Consider the following 20,710-nt stretch of genomic DNA (forward strand, 5'->3'; position numbering starts at 1 on the left):
CATCTACCATTGTACATATCACTGCAAAATCATCAGATATGGAGTGAGCCAAATAATCCTGCTAACTTAATAAACAGAGTACTTCCATTTCCAGAATAAGTCAATGACAGCTGCACTCATAAGACATGTTTCACCCAAATCATACACTTGCAACTTTCAAAGCATAACTGTATTAGTTCTGCTAAATTCATATTTCCTCTAAACTGACACAAAACTTTGTCAGTCTCATCTTGAGTCACTTAAGTTTTCATGTTCCCTGTTTGTATCCGCTCCATAGCCCACTCCAAAAAGTAAAGTTTGGATTAATGCACCAAGTACTGGCCACATGGCAGCCCTCTTGCTGCCTGGAATCCATTTCCACTTATGGGAGCAGTGCAGTGGCACACTAAATATCAATTGTGAATAAAATATCAGGAGCACACCAGAAACATTGGGTAAACACCTCAAAACAAGCATTCTGCTTGAAACAGCAATACCAAGACCACTAAAATAAAGGAAGCGTAACTAGCTTTCAATCACTGTTATGACAACCATAACACAAGAAACATGCATAAACTTGACATCAAATTAAGCTATGTATTTGCAAGTTTTGAAGTTTTTAACCGACAAGGAAATTCACATGCTCAAGGGCTGAGCACTTGTCTTTTGCATAGCTGCAGTCTGCTTCCTTTGTTCAAGCACAAAACCCAAGTCTTTTGTTAGCACTTGTAATGGTTCTTCCTCCAAGCTTTGCCCTGGTTTCCAGCTCACAGGCTATGGTCAGCCTCCTTATTATAAGGCATTTACAGCTGCTATAGGGAGCAGAGCAGCCTGAAAAAAATAGCTACTCCATCAGCAGTACCTTCCCCAGGTGAGTCTCTGCCATTCCTGTTCTATGTGGAAACTATTTCTGTAGACACCCAGTGTCAAAATAAGGTTTGTTCACCAGCAGCAGTTCTGCTTCTCCTGGCCTACACTCTAAAGGCTGTCAAGTGTGAGCACAAGTGAAATACTTCTACCTAATTGGTAACAGTTTTCATGCAAAGGGTCAGCTTCCAAGAAAGTTTACACTGCAAAACTTCAGGAAAATTAAATTGAAATAGGTGTAAACTTGCCTCTCAAATATGCCCAAGAAGCTACTGCAGACCAATTCTGCTACTGCTACAGAGGCCCAAAAATCTCACCTGCTCACCTTCATCCTTTTGGGGAGTTGAGACAGACATACCCATAGCCAGCATCTGCAGCCTGGACAGAAGCAGCCTACAAGTCAGCACCCTCCCACCACAGGTTTAGGACAAAAGGATACAGAATGTTACAAGAAACCCCTCTATTTTTATCAGAAGCCTTTGTAAACATGCACAGAAATACTGTATTTATCTAAGTATGACCAAAACCAAACCAAAACAAACAAAAAAGAAACTACTGAGTGTTACATGGTTCAGTGTTCTAGGAAACACCAGCCCTTGTTTGCCTGTTACTACCCACGATACTAAGAAATTTGATTGTGTTCTAAACTAACTCACATCAGTGAAATCTTCAGCAAAACTATGTGGTCTTACTTCTCATGATCTGTATGAAGATAGAAATTGGAGCACAAGGAAGGAGCTTGCTTAGCACGTGACAAAAGCTGTGTATTTTCTGCAGCATTCTAACTCATTTGTTAAACGTCTTACCATAGTCAGAGGTGATACACATTCAAAGAAGTAGGCAGTCACATCTAACCGCTGCAGGTAAACTGCCCAGCCACCTTCAGTAGTCAACTGCCATGCAACTTCAAATGCCATACCAAGGGTGGTTCATCTCCCAGCCTCCACTGAATCACATGAAGAATCTGTGCTCTGCTGTGGTCTGAAAAGCAGTGCTCACAACAGCTTCTGAGCTCAGATGTAGTGAAATCACATTTACTACGTGCTTGGTTTTGTAAATAAAGCTGACCATTTTTCCTTGTCCCAGGTTCATCTAAATATAATCCCTGCTCTTCCCAGGACTCCTCCATATTCCTTTAAATTTACACCACCGCATATCCATGCTGACATTTCAATACATTTTTTATTTAGCTATACTGTATTAAGAACATATGGAATTTTAAGACTTGTTTACCACTGAACAGAGGCCAGCCAGCTATTGCTTAGGTTAATCAACTGGGCTCAAAAACCTAAAAATCCCAGAAATAAGCAGCCCACACCGCAAAGTCACATCTCATCCCTACAGATTTGAGGCCCTGCAAGTAGAAATAATCTTACCAGCAGAAAAAGGTTGGAAAAGCATCTTGAATCATACTTTATGTAGAAAAAACGTATTTTTCTTTCTTGTTCAAGCAGTCTAGTGTTTAGACTGTTTCTTGCAATTTTCTTACCACTGTGGCATTGCCTGGCAAACACTACCATGCCTTTTATGACACTTAGGGATTTATGAAACTACAGTGCTAGAGATGAGATTCCTCAAAAACTTTTCTGTAACTCAATACTCCCTGGGTGGCAGGAGAAGCAAGAGCAGTCCCAGCCCTGGCAGGCAGGGCACCAGGGTGGCAGTAGCACCACAACAAAGGCACCCAGGGCAGACCACAGTAATACGTGCTGCTCCTTCCTGTGTGCTCCAGTCCACTCTTGTGTGCTGCCTGCACATTTTGCTGCCCCATGGCACACACGCTTTCCAGATCTCCATGTGCAGCAGTAACACAATTTGAATGAACTCAGTCTGCCATTCTCCCAACCACTTCTGCTCATCTCTGCTCCAGCTACTGCACTGTGCTGGCAGACCTGCCTGTGGTTTCATGCTGTGAGCCAGAACAGGAACTTAATCTAGCCAAAAAAAATCCCGTAGAAAGAGTCAAGGTTGCTTCTTCTACCGTCAGACCTGACTGAAAGCACACATGAAACCACAGCTACAGGGTGCAGTTCCAGAACAATTTAAACACATTTAAATTCTGGCTGCCACGATCTCACCTGGCCAGAAAGCCTCCCTGTCTTGGGCCAGCAGGCATAGCTGTGAGATCTGCAGCCAGGCACTGCAGAGGCTTGAAGTGACTGCAGATCCAGCAATGCAAGTCAGCTCTGCAAGGAAAGATTATCTTCCTGACAGATTAGGTCTCCATGCCATCATATGAGCGTTGGCAAGAGGTGAAGACCACAGCAGCCTGACAAAGCAGCTGAAGGCACCTCAGCAAGTTCAGGCTGCTGCAGCCTTACCAGCTGCAACAGTCTACAACCAAGTGGGAGCTAGGATCCCAGTGTAATTAACACCAGTGAAAAACAGCGACTTCTCTCATGAAAGATAACCCCTAGATATAGGATCATGTTTTCAGCAAAGCAAACCCATTTCCTTGTTTAGTTTTTCAAGCTTTTTACCTTGTTTCTAATCACTTCAACCAAACTATTAGAAAGAGATATCCCCTGTATTCATACAAGATTCCCCTAAACACCTTTGAAACATCCCTTTAAAAGAAAAAAAAAGTAAAACATCTATTAGCCTATACTTCAACATTACAACCCTGTGAAAGAGTGGTTGCCTTGATGAAGCATATTTCTGTGCAGAGTTTGGACATTTCCTGTTCCATCTGCCCCTGAATTAATCTGTGCTGTGCTCCTAGAAGCTGTGAGGCTCCAATCCTGCCAATATAACCAGTGTACTGAGCAGCTTTACAAATCAAGCACAGATGCAGGATACCCTTAATTTTCAGGAGGGGCAGCCAGTAGAGGATGGTTGGCACGCATGACTGCTTATTTCCCTTCAGACTTTGGAGTCTAGTAAGAATCTGTTTAAATACCTTGCTAGATGCCACAAGAGCTTTTACTGCACTTTGAAAGCAGGTCAGAGTCCACAGGGGACGACTGGCAGGGACGACATCCTTCATCACCCACTTTAGCTCAAGCCACAGACAGCTTAGCCTGATACACCCAGGCCAAGAGAAGCACCTGAGATGAGGACAGTAGTTTCTGCCAGTTTTGCAGCCTGGCTGACAGGCAGGGCAGGCACCACACCTTGAGGCCGCAGCTCCTTAGTAGCTGGCAGCAGTTTGTTAGTAGTTGTGAGTCAGAGCTCTAAGGTGCTCCTTGAATCTGATTCCTGAAGATTTTATACCTGGCCAACCTCTTAACTCAGGCAATAAGCGATAACAAATAACTGACATAATTCCCCCAGGTAAGTGTTCCTTGCTAGTGCATACTCATTTGAACAAAAGAGTAATTTAACACTGAAATCAGCCACCAACACAGGTTCTTAAAGGCTGGTTATTTGCTTACACATTTCAAAAGGTATTTAGGAGCCATGCAGAGTTTGTATGAACACCACCTCATTCAGTATTTCCCTTGATGGATAACAGGCAGGGGTTCTCTCCAAACCAAAGCATCCCCTTCCTCTGCTCCAAAGACTTCATGCAAGCACCATGGCTCCATCCCCTCCTCCTCCTGCCACATGGCCCACCCTGACACCTACCAAGGCCCTTGGCCACCACAGAGCACCCCACAGGCACTTCCTGCCCAGCCAGCCCATCACCACCACAGAGCAGGGTACCCTTGGCCAGGGTCACAGCAGTCAGCAAAACACTTGGAGCAGTGCCGGGGCAAGGTGTTGGTCATCAGCACAAACCTGCCCCTGTGCCGGTGCCACTCAGCAGCGCCCCTTCTCCCCCCAGCTGCGAAGATAAGGCAGTATGCATTCTGTGGACAACCCACTTCAAAGCCCCGCTGTCACCAGACTGAAGAGGACATAATTGTTTTCTGAGGGTGATTGCAACTGCCAAGGTGCAGGAAGTGCTGACCCATGAATGAACCATGCAGGGCCCAGATTATGCACCAGCCCATCTCATCAAGGACTGGCAAGCAAGGTGCCCACAGCAGGCACTCCTCCCTGCTTGCCTCCCCTCCCCAGGGTGGGGGCACCTAGCCCCTGCCCTCTCTGATCATGCTTCCTAGGTTGGGGTGGACACTGCTTCTCCACCGTCCAGCACCTGTGCTTTCATTCCACAACACACAGTAGTTCAAGGATACCCATTCCAAAAAAACACCAAAACATTTGAGCAAGTGAAGCAAACACAGCAGGTTAATAATTTCCTGCAAGAAGCAGAGCACAGGAGAGCACACTCGCTTATCATCCCACAGAAATATGACCCACGAGTCCTGCCTATCACTGCCACCAGGCATTTTTTTTCCACTTTACTTGAAAGATTATTCCTAGTAAATCATAATCGGCTTGAACAGCAACAGTATCAAGCAAATCCTGAGGTAGAACAACTAGTTAACAGAAACACCACTTAACAGGAGAGGTGAGCTGGAAATTTGCACACTTCGTGTTGCCTGCCTCAAGTATTAGACTTCATCTAGCTCACTCACATGTGCTATAAATCCCATTTCCAGCACGATATTAATATTTCCTGTTTCAACAGCACTCAAGTAGTTTTAAGCATGCTGTAACATAGCTACATCCTTTCTTTACCAAGAGACTTCAGGGTAGATGAGCCTGCTTTGCACAAAGAGCACATGGAGAACCACTCCTACCAAATGAATTATGTGCACTTGGTTAAACAAAGCAGTTAAACCTTTCAAGTTCTCATTCAGTAGTTTAATTATTAGCAACCTACAAAAGAGTGGAAGAGATAAACAGTGTATTTGGTTGCCAAATTACACCCATCAATAAAAAAGAAGAAAAGTTTCTCATAAGCCACAAGTACTACAAGAAAGTATACACCCAAAAGAATATATATGCATAAGATACAGTTAAGCTTTTGCTTTTTTAGCTTTAAAAAACCCATCTATTTTCACTTCGAAAAATCCCATGAAACTTTTACCAAAAGATTCCCCCCACCCCACCCAAACTGAAAAACAGCCATTTGTTTCTCTGTGTTTAATATACATGCAGACAAATTTATAGTTTCTGAAGTTAAATACTTTACAAAAAGCCACTGGTTTGCAAGCTTTCATATCCTGCCAAAGAAAGAAACTAGGTGCAGTTTCATGAGAGGCATAGGCTACGTTTCACTTTAGGTTTGCCCTGCCTGTCTCCACAGGCCGGGCAGCTCTCTCTCACGAAGCTTTATGCTGATGGTTTGTCTCATCTCCTGACTCCTACCTAGTGCCAAACAGGAGCAGTCCTGGGAGCCAGGACCACAAGCACAAGCAACACTCTCATCACTGGATACCAAAGTCAAGCTTCCCCTGTATTTACCCACCTATTCCCAGTGAAGCTAGCTTTCCAGCTGCAGCGGGTGACATGAAGACTTCAGCTGCCTTTGTCTCCAATAGATGTGTTTGGTGATGCTGAAGCATCTAGTTTCTCTCCCACATACAGGGACCTAGAGCATACATTAATTTAGCTACTCTGAACATGGAAATGCCTGAAATGCTTTGCAAATCCAGACACTCATGGCCTCACTCACTGAAGCTTTATTACATTCTTGGAAGTGCAGTAAAGCTATTCAGACATTTCACAAAAACTTAAGTATTTGTTTCTCTCACAGGTTTCAGGGAGAACTATCTATAAAGCACCTGGGAGCATTAGGAAAAAGGCATCTCAAGGATACAGTGCTGCCTGATTCATTGTTTTCCTATGTTAAAAACTTCACATTTAACCTGTGAGGCACATACAAGATTCATACTTTTTCTCTTGCAGTCTTTAACAGCACCACACATTTTTGTTGTAATAATGGCTCATGCCTCAAGTTATAATACAAGTCCCAGTTCTTTGCAGTTCTGTGAACCTCTGCATCTGATTGTGCTGGAATTGAGAAATAAACCAGCGAACAGCTGTAGCCAGACTGAAAACCAGCTATGTAAATTCAGTTGCAGTGCACCTGTTAGCATGGTTTCTGCCTCATAAGATGCTTCTGTGTACTTGTATGATCTCACTTTAGTTGGTGCTGGACATGAGCGTGTGAAACACTCCATGGAACACCAACAGAAATCTCTCGCACATCTCTTTTAAGCTATTGACAGCATGCAGATTTGGAGGCACCTTTCAATAACCAGTCCAGGAAGCCACAAGGCTTTGGACCTAACAGACTAAGAGAAGGCTCAAAGACTTTGCTCTGAGCTCCTGTTTCTCCCATGAACCACGTTCATCCTGAACTGCTACCCACCCAGAAAGGGATCCTCTTCTTTGGTCTACAATCAGTTTTGACTTTAAAGACAAAAATTATCAGCTCTAAGAATATTTTCTAGATGCGAGTCTAAGTTACTACATCAGCAAAACTTGTAATGCAAAGCTAGGCTTCAAGTTAGAGCTAAGTCTTCCCAGTTATTATTTTGTGCTATAAGGTCTTATGCTCAGGGACACATTTTCCCCAGTGGTACCCATCAGGCTACAAAATGTAGCCAAGATTTGCATGTGTCTTCCCTTTTAGTTATCAGAATGAAATTCTGGTGATAACCACGCACTGGTTCAGATAGTTCCTAGCAGAGAATTATCATAGTGAAATGCTAACCTTCTTCAGAGCAACATACAAACACTGACAGAAGCCTGAAGCCAAAGTCAAAAGTCCAAGTTAAGTTAAACATTTAAAACTGTACTAAGTTGCTAAAGCAAGGAGTCTTAGCAATTTGATAGCCTAACTTGGACCATTTATTAACTCTTATAAGAAATCAAGCACAGATACAGTGTTCGACATAGGAAACTGTTTGCCAGTGACCCAACATGTGGCTTTAATTATGTTGAGAACCTACAACTTATGATGGGCTTCATAAGAGCTCAGATAATGATAATGATGGCAACTTGTTTGTTAGGGAGCCTCTTTTTTGGGGGTGTGTGTGTGCTTTTTAAGATGCTGCTTTTCTCCTCGTCCTAAAATGGTGGACTAAATACAGTGTAGATAAAGCATATTTGGTTTTCTAGATGTAGGCTAAAAAAATCTAAACATCCACCCATACCTGTGATATCACTACAGACAATACTATGATTTGTTCTTTGGTGCATGGCGTTCCCTATAGAGTTCTTTGGTGTATTTTTTTTTAAAAAAAAACAGGCATCAGCTTGGGGCATTTGAGGAACCTTTGCGCAGTGCCTTGAAAGCAATGTTATCTCAAAGGTTCCTGCAGAAAAAAAAAAATCCATCCTAAAAAAATTAAATGATACAGTGTGGTACAGTAGCCACAACCTCTCACTCAGGGAAAGACAGAATAGCCACCAGAGCCTAGACAAGCAGGCAGCGTTGGTCAGAGGGAGGTGGCATCAGAGAAGCCAAGAAGGATGCTCTTACCCACTACTGACCCTGGGACAGGAAAGCAAACACCAGGAGAGTGGCTACAGTGCAGAACACAAACTTCTCTCTTGTTATCACAGCAAAAAGTTCTGAACTATCATAGCAAAGCATAAATAGCGAGAGGAGAGACCGTATCTTCAAAACTGCACTCGGCACCCTTAACACGGTTATTCTTCCCCCACAATAAATAAGGCCTGAGATTCTTAAAAATACTCTGGAGCAGCTTTTGCAATAGGGTAAATCATCCTCAGCACCCAGGCAGGAGCCAAGGCACAAAGATGAGCCCTTTAAGTCAAAGCCCCGTCTTTGACTACGGCAGTCTAGCAAATGCCACATGTTCAGACTCACCTGTTCTGGTACCAGTCATACCAGACCTGCACAGGAAAGTCCCTGCTGCTGGGGGCCTGATGGACACACCATGTACAGTTGAGGACTTTCTCCATGACAGGCAAGTGTACCGAGTGCCAGCCTGGGGCTGGAGCCACCATGTGGCACACTGCCCAGACACTGTCCTGCCATGCAGGCAATGGCACAGCAAGCCGAGATGATTGGGAGATTGGCCTCACAAGCAAAATATTCACTTTTGCTAACACATTAGCATGGACACCCAGCTACGCCTGTAGTAACCACTCTAAAAAAAGTTATCAATACAGACAGCTGTGAACACACCTTCAAAAGCCTCTCATCCACTTATGAGGTAGTGCAAATGAAAGAAACCTATGGGCAGGTTCCACAGACTGTCCCAACCGGTAGGTATCAAGAGAGGAAAATGCTCAGGATGGCAGAGCATCCTCCAAGCTGCAGGTCTCACTGCCAAGCATCACCTTTTCTGTCTGCCCCGGATGGAAGTGAGGTGAACGCAATGTTATCAAGGGGTGTTGTGCTCCTTTCAAAAAAGTGATTTTCAGAACCGGTTTTAAACAAAGCTGTTATGCTAGGAGCAGGGAAGTGGAAGCTGCTCATCAGACCACAGGACGCCAGGACTGCTTCGAGTTTTGCAAATAATTTGCACGTTCACATTTTGCAGTGCCTGCTTTATCAGAGGCGTTTCTTAGGGGGATGCAAGGGCCAAGGGTTTGCACTGCTCTGCCCACAGAAACGGGGCGAAAGCACAGCCCGGTGCAGGGTCCCGGCTCGGCAGCGCTGCGGGCGCCCTGCAGCAGCAGGGGGGAAGGTGCTTCAGGGCTGCTCTTAAATACGGGTCTGGGAAGTAAATACGCCTCCTCTGAAAGCAGATGCCCACCCTGCTTCTCGCCTCACCCCAGTGATTATCTAAAGTTACGAAGTTATAAGCCACAGTTATAACACCAGAAAACAAAGTTTGAAATGTATAATACGAAATTCCGAAATGAAAACGCAAAGGTTACAAAGTTACAACCAGAAGCTGTAGTCGCAACTCAAGTTACAAGTTTACAACCCAAAGCGATACCGGCAACACCGAAGTTACAAAGTTGAGCCCCAAAACTCCAGCGCTACCCTAAAACCCCGAGCTGCAGAGCGGAGTTGCAGCTATAATCCGCCGGCCGGGCTGCAGAACAAAACCCAGCCCCGTGCCAACCTGCTCAGAACCGAACCGGAGCTCGCCTGCGAGCAAACTAACCTAGGGGAGCCGGAGCGCTGCGCGCCGCAGCGGGACTCCGCCGGGCGGGTTCTCCGTTTCGCCCGAGCCCCTGTTGCAACGCTACACCGAGAGCCGGCACGGGAAGGGGCCCGAAAAACCCGGGGTGGGGGTAGGAGAAGCCCGATCGCCCGCCGCCGCCCCCGAGCCCACTCACAGCCGTAGCGGGGCCGCTGCAGAGGCGCCAGCTCCTCATGGTGCATCCTGCCGCCGCCGGGAGGGACGGCGCCGCTCGCCGCCCGCCCTTCTTATGCGCGGCGCGAGCCCCGCTGATTTGCTGCCGCCGGCGGCCGCCACCGCCCCGCGCGCCGCCGGGGCCACCCGGGGCGGCTCCACGCGGGGCCGCGCGGGAGGCGCGCGCGTGCCGCCGGCCCGGCCCCGCCGCCCGCCAGAACAGGGAAAGGAGAGAAACCGAGGGGACGGGGAGGAAGGAAAGGAGATGGGGGGACGGGGAGGGGGAGGGACGGGACCGGATCGAAAAGCGGAAAAATACTACCTACAACGGAAAGCAAAGACGGCAAAAAAAGAGCAAAGCAAAACCAGGAAAAAGCCCCAAAACAACAAAAAAAAGGAAAAGAAAAAAAAATCTAATTAAATAGCAACTCCCTCAATGTAAAAATGCATGATTTAAAATGAAAAATGAAAAGAGTGAAGATCAAACCCCCCAATCCCACAATGTGAAGGGCCAAGGTGCCTCCTTTCTGGCATGTGGGCAGGGTGGGCTGCAAAGGGGAGTGAAAAACCAAACCCAGGGCTCCCTCCCGCAACTTTGCTCTTCTGAAAAACCGTCACCCTCCACAAGCAGCGTTTTGGCCAGGCCAGGAAGCCATTACCGCTATCTCCAGGGCACCTTTGGAGTGGGTTGCACCCCTGCAGGCCTGTCCCATGTTGGTGTCCCTTTCTGAGGGGTTTTGCAAGGGAGTGGGGCATGTACCTGACTTCGTGGCTTCCCTGCATTGTCCCTGGCATCCTCAGGGACACTTGATATTGGACAGCGGAGCAACACGTCCATGGGTCAAAGGTTCAAGTCTTGTGGCTACAGGCTCCCAGGTGACATCTGAAATGCACCTGAAGATGGTCAGGGGGTTCTCAAATGGAGACATATTATAGGGCAGGATCGTATCTTCCTGGTAGTCTCCAAGCCCCTGCCATGAAGTTTCCTGGAAAAGTCAGTGAAAAACTGTCTGTGCACAGCCACAACCTGTCTCGTGGAGCCTGTGGTACATGACGCACCTGAGCATGCTTGCGGTTTAATGCATAGCCAAGTGCCAGGTGACTCTCCAACACTGTTTGCAGGTTTTCTAGAAGATTTCAGTCATTTGTGTTTCAAAATGAAACAGTGCTGGATATATACAGTCTCCTCTGTGGTTTTTCACAGGTTTGAGAATGTCTACGGGTTGTTTGCAAGGCCTTTGTTTTGCTCATTCCCTGTCTCTGGCTGTGCTGGGTATGGCTCACAGGTTGAAAATATGCTGGGGGTGAAAAGACACTCCTGGTAGTAATTAAAACATGGATTATTCAGGAGGAAAGGACCAAAAGGGTACAGGAGAAAAATGACACCCAACAGGAAGGAAATACCCTTACTTTTCTTGAGGTCACTTTGATTTTCTCTGCTCCCTTTTCCTTCATCCCTAGACCCAAGGGACAATGAACTTACTGTAAAGGTGTATGATGCAGATACCAGCAGAGCCACAGTCTGCACTTGCCTTTCGGAATGCTTTTTTGAATTTTAAACTGTCACCCATTTGCTTGCTTCTTCTCTTACAAAAGAAAGAAAGCGGGTGACCAAACCCAGCATGAAAATTAAGAAATTGGCTTCCACAGTTTAAAGTGCATTTGAGCTGATTGAAAACATTACATTTGCTTCAAACAACCGTTTTTACTGCCTTTTATTTTGCTATACTTAGCCTAAGTCAAGAACAAATTCTCTCTCAATTTCTTTTTTTCTCTAGTCAAAATCAGAAAAATTAAAGTTTTCTTTAAAATATTTTTTCTGACTAAAATCAAGTGGCCTTATCCCCCTGAAAAGCTTATTTTTGACAGAGCTGCATCACATTTTATATGACAACACTCCTTTCTTGAAAAGCGCTCAGCCTGGTGTGCAAGGTGTGTAGACATGGTGTGACACAGTGGCAGTGGAGGTCTCTTTCCTGGAGGAAACATCTGACAAAGCCCCAGAGGGTCTCTGGCAAAGCCATGGAGGATATCTGCAAGATGTTGCCAGTCTGGTGTGTTTTCTTGGTCCCTCACCCACTGTGGTTGGAAAGACAAGGGTGTGTGCAGCTGTGGTGCTGCATGCATGCGTGTTGACACCGTGGCTAGGAAAATGTTCATCCTTGTCTCTCCATCTCTGTACCTGCAACACATCCTCTCCCTCCTTCACCCCACAGCTCCCCTTACCCTGGTCTGGCGCTGGCATTTTTGTCACCACAAGTATGGGACTCAGGGACTCAGCTAATTGATCCAGATGAGAAACGTTTTGCTTTCAGTAGGGTTATTTCTCAGGCCAGCAGTTTCTCCATCACTTTAACCCAGCTGTCTCTCAAATGCAAGTGTCAGCACAGAGCAGGGGGCAGCCTGGGGTGAGAAATGAAAGGCCAGAGTAGGGAGATGTGAGAGTGGTTTTTTGGCAGCAGTAACCTCCGTAATGCTTGCAGAACAACAAGGGATGACAGGAATCAAATGCTCTCAGCAGGAGATGAGACAGGTAAAAGAATATTGGAGTAACAAGCAGCAGCCGTGTGGGTCTGCTCATGACCTTTTGCATTAGATTTGTTAGTCCCTGGTTTTCTGACTTGAAAGGCAAACTCCATCAGCTGTTTGTGGCACGAAGATTTAGATACCCCTGTCAGGCACCAGGTGGAGGGGTTGCAAACTGCTCCTGCAAGCTGACAGGTGTTGCTGTGTCGGGCAGGGAAGCAACCGCCCTGCACCTCCCTCCTCTCCTTCCTCCTTCTTCCCCTTCTGAAGTGCCACAGCAGCTGTGCCCAGTGCCTGCTCTGCTGCCTAGCAAGTTTCCCTGCAAGAAAGGCAGCACACCATGCACGCTCTCACCATCTTAGGGAAATCTGACTGCAATAAATCAAGCACAGACTTTTGGTCAGACTGCAGCTAAACCTAAGGCTATGGACCATATTATCTTTTACGTACTCAAGCATTCTGCTTTTATAGTTACCAAGAAGCACATTCTTAAGAAATCAGTGTAGTCGGCTATCTAGAATAAATGTTTGAATGTGAATGTTTCCTGTTCACACGCTGGGTCCTTTAACTGAGATTAAGATCAATGTCCTCACCGTATTATCAAGGACATTGTGCTGTGAATAAGTTATGCCCCTGCAGGGAGAGAACGTTGGAGCAAGGTCAGGGTGAATGGGCTGCATTTGAAGATGGTATTTACAGAGGTAGCTATGGACTGCTCCAGATCTAACAGGGAAACAAGCTGACAGAAAGTTGAGAGGAGGCAGGGATGAAAACGTTCACTTCCTACATCTCGTTGCCTGCACTTGGACCAAAAAAACTGCAGAGGCCTCTGTTACTTCACATTTCCCGATGGTCCAGTTGTGTACAAAAGGATTTTATATGGCAAAGGATATTGATATTTGAAATTCTTGGGTGGCTTATGTAGCTAGTGACGCAAGTACATGCAGGTAATTAGAGACACTAGGCTTTTTGTTGAAAACAGCAGCTTTAATGTCATTTTTCCTGTGACAATACCTTTATTTCACTGGTAAATCGTGTGCCTTGGCTAGCTACATTTGTCCTACAGAAAGGAAAACTGTATTTTTTAGTTAAACAGAGGGGGTTTATTTTTTTCCACTAGGTATTGCAGAGAAAGACCATATCCTTTTTATTTTCCCAGGGGAGAAAGCCTGGGCTGCAGAGATTGCCCCAGTAAGCAGGAGCAGGGAGCTGCTCCTTAGGTGGGTCAGCCTGACTCTGTGCAGCACAATACGGAAAGACATAAGCTCCAGGCAGGCTCCCAGTTACTGTGAGGACCATTTTGATTGATTCCTTCACACAGCTAATTAAAGGACAACAAGCTCAAGCTAGACTTGCCACACCAGTGATTGTGCAGACCCAATAACAGTGTGCCATGACCAAAACCATCCAGCCATCCTTCACACTCCCCATGCAACCAGTAGATCTTTCCCTGGCCAGTGGAATAGGGCCTGGGGGCCTTGGCATGGTGGGAGGGCCCTCTCAGCCCTGCTGAACAACAGAGGTGGCTGAAGGGACAGTGACTCACAGGGCTTCAGTGGCAGAGCCGGTGTCCCTGTACACTGGTGAGGATTTCAGCAGGAGCACCAGGTGAACCCAGATTAATAATTTTGCATAACTTGCAGTGAAAATGCCAGAATGGCTGCGTTTATGAATCCAACCCAAATGTCAAGATGTGCTCAAGGCAACGTTAGGAAACACTAAATTGTGAAGTTCTCCCTCATGCATGGCTGCCTCTATGGTCTGCCACAGGTCTTGCAAGTGGCCGCCTCTGCAGGGAAGGGGATCAGCACTGGGAACCATGCTGGGTTACAGCCTCCCCCTCAGCAAGGTATTCATGTTATGCATTATTTATTATTGTTGTGAGGTAAATAAGTCATCACATAATTGGCCACAGGGATTCCTGAAAAAACAGTGTTAGTGGGGAGGCTGTAACTCCCCTGCTCAGGAAAAACAAGTGAGGGACATCATGTGTGCCCAGAGGGGAGACATGACAGTGCAACCCAGTGCTCCCCTTCCCCAGCTGCCCCTCAGCTCTTCCCTTCCAGCGAATGAGGGCCTGTGGCCACAGTAGAAGCCCTGGTGAAAAATGTGTACTAAGCTCAAGCTAGACTGGAACCGTATCAGTCAAAGCATCGTAAAGAAATGTGAGATTTCACAAATTCAAAATACCGTGGCAAACTGAATGGGTGGGTAAAATGGGGACCCAGAACAGAGATGCTGAAGTGCTGTTCTCTCTCTTAGCAGTAACACTTCCTTCCTGCTGAGGAAGTGATTTTAACTTCTGAACTGTCCTGGCATACAGTTGGAGGCAACACTGAATACCAAAACTCAATGTCTAGAGGAACACGTACCTTAGATTTTACAATGGCTGCTAGGGTGAGGCAAGGTAGTTGGAAATGTGCCTAATTGGGCTCTTTTGGACATCAATCTAAATAAAAAATGATAATTCTGTTGTTATTTACTTGAAATTGAAAACCCAGTTTTTAAAAGCAAAAGAAATAGGTCATGGGATGGAGGGAAAACAAACCTGTGGGTATCCCTGAGCCAAACTTTTAGAAAAAGAAACAAGAAAATGTGTATTAAAATGGGCACAAAGGAGTGGTTTTGTATAACACTGACACCTGAAAAAGAATACAATTAGAGAAATTACTTGTGTCAGAAATCTGTCATGTTTCTACCACTTGTAAATCTCATGTTGTTTGCCTTAAAGCTGCAGCTACCAAAGTAAGAAGGTGCTTAAACACCTTAAGTTGCTCTGAGGAAAAGAGCCTTTCTTGACCTTGTGTTTTGAGGGAAAACCTGGAAATACAGTCCTGAAAATATCAAAAGCCATATATCCTCCAGGATTTTTTGTCAGTAAACCCTCATGATTTCTGTGTTAGTGCTGTGAATCCAAGGACTTTGATTTCAAACACTGACCCCTTGGCAACAACAATACTATTTGCAGCGACTTCCCAGGTTCTGAATTGCACATCAAAAACCAGACAAGCACCACTCACACTGTTGGGGTTGTGCTCAGGGGGCTATCTGCGGGGTCACACCATTATCTCAGCCATGTGTCTTTGCTGAAAGTGCAAAGCAGTGGTGGTGGGGTGGGAATACCAGGTTATACCGTAGCTTGCTCATCTACCTCTAATGGCTCATGTTATGCATCCTAGCCTTACCTAAGGTGCATTTCTAAGGTGTACTTTTATGTCCTTTCCTATCAGGTGAGGGGTCCCTCTGCTTTTCTCATCCTGGCAAGACTTGGTTAAATCCTGCCTGCCAAGGTACCTAAGAAACCAGTTTCTCTGCTTGAACAGGTTTTAAAAAAAAAGACGTATTTGTTCAAAATGTCTTGGACAAATGCCCTGGTTCCTGCAAAAGCAGCAGGAGTTTAGCAAGACAGAGGTGGAAATCTTACTGCAAGAACTCTACCAGAAAAGAGCTTTTTCCATTCGTCTGTTGGAATAAATATTTATTCATTTAACAGAGTACTTCGGAGTGGAGTGACTCTCCTTGTCTAGACATAATGAATGACCATAAAAATGAATTCAGAGCTGTTTGAAAGCAGGGAACATCTGTGCCTGGCTACAGCTCACAGATTCAGAAAAAAAGCATTCTTTATTGGGTTGGATGCAGCAAAAGTAAAATCTTGATTGTTTCCTCACATGTCATTCACAAGCTATAAGTGGTCTGCTTGTGGCAGTGTTTCTTTGGTGGGGGGAGAGATTTTGGGGTGGAGGTTTTTTTTTGGTTTTGTAACGCAGCATCTGTGTGCTTCTTTGTGATAGCATGTGCTTAGCAATGTTTCCACTCTGCTAAAAGTCTATGCATTATTCACTCATTAATGTATTACTTATTTATTACTCTCGAGGTAGAGTGCTAGGAGCTTTGCATTTACAGTGTACCAAGTGACAGCTAAGGCAACCCTACAACTATTTCTTGCCTGCCAACAGTTGCCCCACAGATAAAGCACAGGCTAAACTCCCATGGATTTCCACTAGACTAATTCTGGTCTTCTTATTTCCACCACTTTTCCACTGGCACAGCTCCAGCCTTTTGAAAAGCTCCTCATTATTCACATTAGTGTAAAAAAGTGAAGAACATGTCTAAAAGACTGACAAATTCAGGCTCTGGGAGGCTTGGTGAGGAGAGCTAATTCCAGCATCCAGGCTCCTTCACAGGGAACACAGGTCAGCAGCCTCCTCTTATTTAAATCAAAATGGCACCAGTTTGAATTACACTCCTGGAAGCGGCTTTGTTGTTTTTCAAAGGGGAAAAGGGTATTCCTTGGATAACCAGACCCCAAATCAGTTGTGACTGTAGCGCTAAAACCAGTATGTGAAATTCCAGGTAGAAGTTAACCAGAAGCCTGTGTTGATTGGGGAGTGCTGGGATTCTGACACAGGTTCATTGGGTTATGGCAGCACTGTTAGAGGAGAGGCCCAGAGCTCTCTTCTACTTGAGACTTGTCACACCAGAACGTGTGGCAGAGGTGAGCCAGTCCCCAGATGAGGACAGTTTGCTCACCCATCTCACGAGGTGTGTGGTGCCTGGGCAGTGGATTTACCCACAAGTGAAGGATCTCAGTCTACTGCTGGGCAATGATAGCTGCAACTCTGTGTGAGCTTTATATTAATAAGGTCTTTCTTGATCCTTTCCATTTAGGATCTTTTCTCCAATGTTCATTTCCCTTACAGCAGGTCTGGGCTCTTGGTGAACTGCTGTCTTTCCGTAATCCTTTCCATTAGTTATTTTTGCTAGTCTTCCTGTTGGTCAGATTGGCAGTTGCACTGTTCCAACTCGGACCTGTTTGTTTTCTATAACCCAATTACTTGCAGTAAAATAGGGTCCCCTGACATGGCCAGCATTAATGTTTCCGTTAATGTTTCCCTTAACCACAGGGAGGGTTCTGTGTTATCATGAACAGTTATTTTTCCTTGGTTTCAACATTCATGTGACAATAACAATGCAAAGGAACATTTAGTTATGGATGACTTCTTAAACAGATGTGTGCTTTTATCCACCTTTTTTTCCCCTCCAATTTATGATCAGTCAATAGTTCTGATATGCTTTGGCCAGGCAAAGTCTGGAGTTTTTCCCTGGGAATCAGGCTCCATATATCCCGGACTTTAGCAATTACATATTTTAGCTCACAAAACACAGTATGACGGCCCTACCAAAGACCAGTTAGAGTTCACACAGTGTAATACTTATATTGCTGTAAGTCAAGAGTATGACACTATCTTACTGTTCCTTGATCCTATTCCAACACTTTTACTAATAGCTAGTGACTTGTTTGTTTGTTTGTTTTCTCTCTGAACAAATTCACCATTTTATTCAAATTTAAAAAGCCCTGGTTTTAGATCAAGATGGAAAGAACAAAGTCAGACTCCTCCTGTACCGAGAGCTGGGATGTTGAGTAATTTTATCAAGGAGCTTGAGTTTATTTTCCATGCAATTTTACTGGACAGTAACAAACCATTCATTTCTCTAACTCCTTACAAACAGAATGGGAGGGAGGGGGAACATTCACAGACAGCAGTTCACCAAGGGCCCAGATGTGCTGGAAGGGAAATAAACATGGGAGAAAAGACCCTAAATGATATGTAATCCTACATACTAGGAGGATTACCTTTCGGACAGTCTAGCTCTACCACTAGCACTGCAAAGTTGTTTGTAGGCAGAATCTGGAGGTTGCAAGGGAGCTCTTGGGAAAGTGTGTGCAAGGACAGCTGCTCAAACCTAAATGATGTAGTAAATATGAGTCCACTAATGGTTTCACCTCCAGGATGCTGTAGAAGGTGGATTACTCTTAGTTTTATCTGATTACTTATTCCTAGGCTCTGTAAAGTCCAGTCTGACTGGAAAAGCAAAGGTTATTTTTATTTAAAGTCAGGAACCCCCTGGGAGTCCCAGGGTTAAGTAGTTTGCAGTCTGTACGGGCACACAACACAGTTAAATATATTATGATACAATCTGTGTAAAATGCACAGTTCAGAGCTATTGTAACCACTGACAAAACCACTGTTGTTCTGCAATAATCTGACTCCGTGCATTATCATGAAACTTTTTTAATTAAAGTGCCATTTGCCTGTGGGATAATTGACATTAGATCTGTAGCCTAGGCTGTATCCTATCAAGATTCAAGCAAACTATCTGGATATCCAACCATCATTTTAAGTGGATGCAGAAAACATTTCACACTTCATTCTTGTAGCTAATGATTCCTAAGCATCTGTTCTTTTTCAGCATTGGACAGTGTTGTTTGAGGAGTACTTTGACAAATTCCTATTCAGCGAAGTGCCACAATCTGGCTTTTCTGAAGGATAAGGGAAGTTAGTCAAGGATTGATAAGGTTGATAAGGTTGAAATGGGTTTGTCTTCTCATTTTCAAAGCTGGAAACGTTGCCTGGATTGGCAGGTGTAGGCATTTCCAGATGTAGCTTGTTCAGGCATTACCACTAACGGTAGTGACTGCAGCTTTTGCCTCTAGGTCTAAATGTAGGGACAGCATTTGGCTTTCCGAGCAGAATCATATGGCACTTTGAAGACGGTAGTGTACCCAAGTGCTGACAGACTTTTGTGTTTGTATAATTCAGCAACTGATGTGGTCAGGCCCTTACTTCAAGCTCTGTCCCCCTCTCCATAATGTGGCTTTTGGTGTCTTCCCAAGCTAATTTGCACATACAACTTTAGTCTGTTATAGTAATACAAAATCATTACTGAAGTCCTGATCAGATCAGTTACATCCACTCTGACAGCCAGAAATAACATGATGTGAAATGGATCTGCAGAAAGACTGGATTCACCTGTATATATGAAAATTTATGTACAGTGGTACCAGAAAACATACAGAATTGTATGACTTCCAGTAAAGCTTAATATTTTTAGGAAAGTCTATGAGGACCTTTAAGCTAATGCTTCTTTTCTCTGCTGACAATGTAAAGCGCTATAAAAAAATTCTAGAGATGACTAAACTGGGTGCGGAGAGGTACATGTTAAGACAGCGATCTCACATCAGCCTAATGTATCATGTGCATAAGTTTACAATTGGAATGGATTAAATAATAAACATAGCCTAGCCAGCATCCTAGTGGAAAGGAAAGCATATGGAGGATGCACATGTTCTATTGTAACATTTGGTCTCAGGTATACACAGTGCTGGATACTACAAAATGCCTCCTCCTCTTAAGTTTGCATCCACAATTTCTATGTACTTGCCTTGTTTCACAAATACATAGACACACACACACATGTTGCTGTGAATTAAGCATCACCTTTTTGCTAACATAACTGTGTCAGCCAAGAATATATACATGTATGCTTGCAAATTCTTCAAAGAAATGCAGTCCTGCAAGCTGATGTGTCCTTTTTGCAGGACGATGTCTTCCAACACAACTTTCCCAGCTGCTGAAGTTTTTCTAGAGCTTAGGTGAAGTTTCTGAAAGGTAGCTATGAAGAATATGTGCAAATCTTCTCCTACACAGCCTTTGGGATTGTTACCTTCTGCACTAAGGAGGTTGATTTCTTCCCAGAATGAGACTAGGAGACACAAGCATAAAAGCTTCATCTACACTAGAGGATGCGAGCAGTGTAGTTATACTACCCATCACCTTTAAATGCAGGTAGATGAGGGTGTACAACTAAGGAGACTTAAAATACGGATTAGTACTTGTGTTGGTTGTACTTAATAAACAGAGAAAGTTTTTTTCTGTATTGTACCACAAAATACTCCAGTCACCAAAGGACAGTCACAAAATCATATGTGTTCTTGGCTGTTGGGTTTTACAGTCAGTGCTCTTGCATGAGCTAAAAACCGTTTCAATTCACATGCAGCTTAACTTTTCTCTATTGGTGACACAGCTGAAGAGGCTCATGTGTTTTGTTTATCCATCGTCTGTTTGGAATAACCTATATTTGGAAACCTATTTCTGATCCAGCCATGGAGATGGCAGAATACAAATAACTCAGCAGCTTTTTGTTATTTTAAAGCTACCACCTTGGATCTGTTGTGGCTTTTTGGAGGCCCTTACTGCACAAATGCATGAAGAACTAAAATTGTTGTAGTGCTGCTTCAGTTTGTTAGGGTTTTGTTGTTTTTTGGTTTTGTTTTTTTTTTGTGAATACCAAGTTCTTACGGAAACATATTTTCTTGTATAAATTCCTTTATAAAAATCCTATAATTGACCTTTCAGATGCATGGATCATTGTATGTT

The 20,710-nt window shown here is 44.6% G+C and overlaps 1 protein-coding gene across 8 annotated transcripts in view; it reads right to left on the bottom strand.

Moving 5' to 3' along the window:
- IQGAP2 (IQ motif containing GTPase activating protein 2) overlaps nucleotides 1-10,096 on the bottom strand; it is a 127,928-nt gene extending 117,832 nt beyond the window's left edge. For 5 of the 8 annotated variants that reach the window (XM_055698663.1, XM_055698660.1, XM_055698662.1 and 2 more), the window contains exon 1: nucleotides 9,946-10,096. In XM_055698663.1, coding sequence (XP_055554638.1) covers nucleotides 9,946-9,991 — 46 coding nt within the window. In that variant the 5' untranslated portion in view covers nucleotides 9,992-10,096. Of the gene's footprint in view, nucleotides 1-9,770; nucleotides 9,790-9,945 lie in introns of those variants that run through there. The other 3 variants (XM_055698666.1, XM_055698665.1, XM_055698661.1) reach the window with 2 other exon arrangements.
- Nucleotides 10,097-20,710: the final 10,614 nt, after the last annotated feature.

The sequence above is a fragment of the Falco cherrug genome, chromosome Z (genome assembly GCF_023634085.1).
Source record: "Falco cherrug isolate bFalChe1 chromosome Z, bFalChe1.pri, whole genome shotgun sequence".
NCBI classification, from domain to species: domain Eukaryota; kingdom Metazoa; phylum Chordata; class Aves; order Falconiformes; family Falconidae; genus Falco; species Falco cherrug.